The sequence below is a fragment of the Polypterus senegalus genome, chromosome 2 (assembly GCF_016835505.1).
Source record: "Polypterus senegalus isolate Bchr_013 chromosome 2, ASM1683550v1, whole genome shotgun sequence".
Classification (NCBI taxonomy): domain Eukaryota; kingdom Metazoa; phylum Chordata; class Cladistia; order Polypteriformes; family Polypteridae; genus Polypterus; species Polypterus senegalus.
In genome coordinates, this window is record NC_053155.1 from 194,573,152 (window position 1) to 194,579,151 (window position 6,000).

Here is a 6,000-nt window from a genome sequence, read left to right on the forward strand (position 1 = left end):
AACAAGGAACTGGGTCCCATTTTGAGATTTGAGGGCAATGGGTTAGATACATACTATCAAAGAGTGTGGGAGTGGGGATTTTCCTTAAAGATTTGAGGGCAATAAATTAGCTTTAAAGATAGAAAGAGCAGATGAGTGAAAAATGCACTAATAGACCAGAGGAGAGGGTTTGAAAAATAGCCCAAAATACCATGTAAGTTAAAAAAGAAAGCCCAGAAATGCCGCAACCCATGGAAGACAATTTTCCCCATGGACACAGATCAAAAACAGCCCAGTTAGGTGGGAAAAAAGGACTTAGCAACACTGTCTGGCCCTTAAGTGAATCACACTTCATAAGCAAATAAGAAGCTTCCCGAAGTGCCTACTTGGACTCGTGAAATCAAATGTCATTTTGGTTACACATCCTTACAAACCAGGAAAACAGGGATATTAAAAAACCTGGGACAAGACAAGACCTGTTCAGGGAGATGAAATGTGACCTTCTCAGAAAGACACTTTCATGTCCCGCGAGACTAGACTTTGTGCCAAGAGATTTAACCACACCCAGTGCCGGAAAAAGACAAAGAGTAGATGACAAAGAAGAACACCGTAAAGAATTGAAAAACGTTGGCACGATACACATGCAGAGCAGGTAAGAGATAATGGAAGTAGGAAAATTCAAAAGTCTCAAAAAGATAGTAAAGATCGCATTAGTGCAAACTAATATTACTAACCAAACTAATATTACTCGGTGAAATAACAGAACAGCGAAAAGAGATTGAATAGTGTTTAAGGATGTCTGGGGGAGAACAGAGACAAGGCAGTGAGACAAAAGGACAGCTGCTGTACAGGCTTTTAAATGTTCAAAGCTCCACATGAGATGCAGATCACATGGCACAGCAGCAGCAGCAAGACAGCAGTTGATCAAGCAAAGAGGAGGTTAAAAAAAAAACTATTTGTTTCCCATTGTATCACGGTTTAAGAGGGGTTTCGATGGAGCGACTGTGTCTCCTTAGGGTGTGTTCAGCCCCTGACTTCACAACGGTGCGTAGCTCAGGTGGCTGGTTGGCGAAGCCCCCTAGTACTTTTACAAGGAAATATAATGAAAAAGTCTTGATTTTTTTTTTATTTTGCAACATTTGTGTATGATGTGCTCCTTACCAGCCTTGTATAATCTGTGAGAAAAACTGTCAAACCAGTAAAAAAACGAATACAAGCAGACACCAGTAAAAGTAAAAGTAGAAAGCTTACATGTTCGAGGGGCAGACAGAAGTTTTTCAGTGAATGAAGTAATTTGGCTAAACTTATAGGAAAAAGTCAAATCTGTTGGCTCCCAAAACTGCTTTTTATTCAAGACAATTACTGTTTTAAATGTCTGTAAAATTTTCCAATATTATGACATGGCAATTAATATCCTTATGTTATTTATGCTATTAAAATGCATTCAAATGCTATTTTTAAGCTTAATTTCTTAGCTTATTCCCTACTGTTTTGCACTTGTCTTCAGAATCTGCTAATGTGAGAGGTTAGTGTCCTCTCATGACAAGTGGAAGTCTGGGTGATATGCTAATTTAAACATTCCAGTAGACTGTTATCTTTAATAAGCAGATACTCTTTCTTTCAGGCATCATACTATGTGCAAATCAAACTGGCAGACATTTAAAAGCCAAAAAATTGAAAGAAATAAGTAAAGCTAGATAAGTCTGTGGAAAACACACTCTCAGTTATATAACAATAATACAGTATATATTGAAAAGTACATATTATACACATATATATGCAGATAAATACATTTTAATTTAATTAATGCACACATCCCACAGTAAATGAATCAATGTGTGCACTGATTCATTTATTTATGCATTAATCCCCTAAAAAAATTCTTAAGTTCATCTATATAATAAAAGCCCGTGTCCGGGTCCGCGTTCCTTTTGGCTGTATAGCCGCCCCGTAGAAAAGCCCCAGTCCGTCCCCTCCACCTGCTCACCCTCCTCCGTTCTTTCCTCTTTCCTTTTATTTTTCGTGTTCGCGAAAATCTTCTCAAAACAAAAGTAAAGAAATAGAGCTTCACATTAACGTCTTCTCCCCTCTGCCTAATAAATAATCAATAAAATGAAATGAAAAAATCACGAAAGAAACAGAAACCACAACCTTCCCTTACACCGTCCACTGCGCTTATGGCGTTACAGCCAAACACGTGGTGTATGCAGGTTATGAGGTGTACCCGTACTACAACATATTATATTGTTCATATACTATTAACTATTTACAGGGATCAACCCATTTGGGGAAGTTCATAACAAAAAAAAATTTAATTATAAACATGTGCACTTGAGTATTTCGAGCCCCTCGTCTGAGTCGGATGGTTCCCCTGGTCACCAATTCATGTGTTTCACTATGCCCACTATGCCTTTCCGTCTTCAGCTACCCATGTGCACTTGTACGGGGGAGACCTTACGGAACAATGCCGAAACGAAACGCCACTAAACCTGCTGCTGCGAGAGAGGACACATTACAGCGTGATCACAAAGCAAAGTGGCAAAGGCGTGACAGTCGCTCGCAAGAAATGGACACTCGGCATTCACAAAGATTAGCTCAACGACGTGTCTCTGCCGCACAACGAAAGGCACAACGAAAGGCAACTGAAACCCCTACAGAGAGAGAAGACAGATTACGCCGTGATCGCGAAAAAAAGAGGCAAAAGCGTGCAAATGAGACACCCGACGAGAGGTCCTTACGATTGAGTCCTTCAACTGTGGTCATCCAACGCGCAGCGTAGCGCGCACCAAGTTGCTAGTATAATAATAAGATGAGACTGCATAATATAATGACTTTGTTGTCAGTGAAGTTTATGCTTCATATTTAAGTCAACATGGAATATATTATTTTTATAATGATCAATTTCACAATGAAGCACCTGTACACAGCCCATATGAGAGTCACAAATGTCAGATGTCTTCGTACTTTGTGTTTATTTAAATAAAAAAAAAAAAACAGAAACACAAAAACTGCTCTTTTACATGTTTAAATTTTAAATTAGAATGTACTCATTTTAAAACACACTAGCAATATTGGTATGATATGTATTGGTAATCGGGCATCTTTGCAGCCCACATATTATTATTGTTATTGTTATATTGTTTGAAGATTACTTCTGTTCTGTTCTGTCCTGGTGGCATGGTGGCAAAGTGGGTAGCGCTACTGCCTTGCAGTTAGGAGACCCGGGTTCGCTTCCTGGGTCCTCCCTGCTTGGAGTTTGCATGTTCTCCCTGTGTCTGCGTGGGTTTCCTCCCACAGTCCAAAGACATGCAGGTCAGGTGCATTGGCCATTCTAACGTGTCCCTAGTGTGTGTGTGTGTGTGCCCTGTGGTGGGCTGGCGTCCTGCCCAGGGTTTATTTCCTGCCTTGTGCCCTGTGTGGGCTGGAATTGGCTCCAGCAGACCTCCATGACCCTGTAGTTAGGATATAGCGGGTTGGATAATGGATGAATGTCTCTTTTGTGTATTGTATTTACCCCATTTTTTGACACCCATTGCACGCCCATCCTACCTGGTCTATCTTTGAACTGCCTTTCCCAAGGTTTCTTCCATTTTTTTCCTTGCAAAATTTTTTTGGGGGGAGTTTTTCCTTGTCTTCTTAGAGAGTCATGGCTTGGGGGCTGTTAAAAGGCAGGGCCTGTTAAAGCCCATTGCAGCACTTCTTGTGTGATTTTTGGGCTATATACAAATACATTTTATTGTATTATATCAGTCTAAAAATCCATATTAGTCATGTCCTAAATGAGACTTCTCAGTTTGTTAGTTGTGTATGGTCTAGCTGTCACTTAATGTGTATAATTTATACTTGGTAATGCATTGGTCATGTGAAGATATTAGTAATAGTAAAATGTAAGTATTTATGGAATGAAAACCTAAGGGATTTATGAGGTGTTGATGAGAGTATTTCCAAGAGCAACACTTTTATATTCTTCTGTTTTTTACCACCAAACCTTTGGAATGTAACACACATTTGTAACTTGCTACACTTTTGTCAGCTTTACTTGTCTGTTCAGCACTCTAAACCATGTGATAACGTAAACAAAAATATTTTTCTGGATTAAGGGGGTTAGAAAATTGCTGGATGAGTAGATGGATGTTGTCTTTCTTAACTATGTTTCATAATTTACACACTTTCTCTAAGCATGGCTTGAGATGCCACTAATTGCTTTTTCTCTCTTGCCCCCTCTTATCCTTCCCATCCAGTTTCTTCCCACCTTATTTCCCTTGTCCTTGCGTCCTGTGCCCGCTCTTGCCCATCCAGCTGCAAATGTACCCAAGAAAAGAGCTGTGCTGTGCTATGTGATCGCTCTAATCTGTTGGAGATTCCCAGGGAATTCCCATGTGAGACGTCTTCAATCAATTTGGACAAGAACAACATCAAATTCCTTTCAGAGAAAGCATTTGGCACTCTGCCCTCTTTGCGTTCTCTCTCTTTGGCACATAATAACATCTCATTTATCACTCCAGGAGCCTTTAAGGGATTACCCAACCTTCTAGAACTAAAAATGGCCCACAATGACTACATCCGTTATTTGCATACTCGGACATTTACAGCCCTGAAGCGTCTTGTCAGACTGGATCTTTCAGACTGTAACCTTTTCAACATGCCTGACCGTATCTTCCTGGAACAGTCTTCCCTTCAAGAACTCCTCTGCTTTGAAAACAACTTTCGCCGCATCCCAGGGGCCATTAGAGGAATGGAGAATCTGACTCGTATCTACTTGGAAAGAAACCGGATTGAGGCTGTGGCTTACAATTCCCTGCAAGGCCTGAGAAATCTAAAGTACCTGAACCTACAGGAGAATAGTATCAATGTCATCCATGACCATGCTTTTCAAGACTGTCGTCAACTGGAATATTTCTATTTAAATGACAACTTGCTGAGTGACCTTCCGCAGTATTCTTTTAAGGGATTGAAGCACCTTAAAATGCTCAATCTGGGTGGTAATCTCCTGAGGAATGTCTCCAGCACATGGTTCAGCAACCTGGTAGAACTTGAGGTACTCTATCTTGACAGGAACCAACTTACATTCATTGAGGAGGGTGCATTTGAGAACTTAACTAGCCTCATCTTTCTCCATCTAAACAGCAATAATCTCACCACCCTGCCCCTCTCTGTCTTTCAGCCTATATTTTTCCTGGGCCGGCTTTATCTTTTTCGCAATCCCTGGGAATGTGACTGCAAGATGGAGTGGCTCAAAGAATGGATGCAGAACTACAAACTGGTGCGAGATGTTCCTTGTGCCTCACCTTTACCTGTGGTAGGAATGGATCTCAGTGAGGTGGTCTTTTCAAAGTCTTCAGATGGTCTTTGCGAGGATCTTGCTGAGACCAATGTGACCTCTACATTTGTTAAGCCAACTGCTGGAATTGTTGTGACAACAGAGAATAAATTCAGTAGTCTTATCTCAAAACTTATGCAGCAAGAACTGAGAGAGGAAGCCACAAACTCCTCCCAGGGTTTTAGGAATGTTTCATTATTAGATGGACTCAACAATGAAGTGTCTGCTGGGAATTCTCACATTAATGATAATTTAATACTATGGTTGGCTTCATTGGTTTTTGGGAAAGCTTTGAGTAAATCCTGTTCCTAAATTGTTTCACTCACGTTTTAGCTGTAACCCACAAAAACATCAAATTTATTCTTGTATGACTTTGCTGAAGTGTTAGAGTTTTTAAATATAGAAATGTCAACATTTGCTTAAAACCTCCACTATCATTCATGAATGTCTTTTTTTTCTTTTGAAAGAAACCTTTTGTCCATTTGTATGATGCTTGTCAGTGAAAAAGAGAGGCGAAACTGATGTAAGTCTTGCATCTATAGCTCTCATTTGAAGTCAGTAAACTGACAAAAGTAAGGTCTCAGTCTAAATGAGCAGGAGTTCAAATGCATATCTACATTGTATTGACATCAGTTAATTTAACAATCATTTATACTGAGAGAGTAATCCCGCATGAATAAGGCTATTACAAAATCTGCAGT

General features: G+C 40.0%; 1 protein-coding gene across 2 annotated transcripts in view; it reads left to right on the forward strand.

The window, feature by feature from the left end:
• nyx (nyctalopin) overlaps nt 1-5,718 on the forward strand; it is a 53,627-nt gene extending 47,909 nt beyond the window's left edge. For both annotated transcript variants that reach the window (XM_039746480.1, XM_039746479.1), the window contains exon 3: nt 4,221-5,718. In XM_039746480.1, coding sequence (XP_039602414.1) covers nt 4,221-5,611 — 1,391 coding nt within the window. In that variant the 3' untranslated portion in view covers nt 5,612-5,718. The remainder of the gene's footprint in view (nt 1-4,220) is intronic.
• Nucleotides 5,719-6,000: the final 282 nt, after the last annotated feature.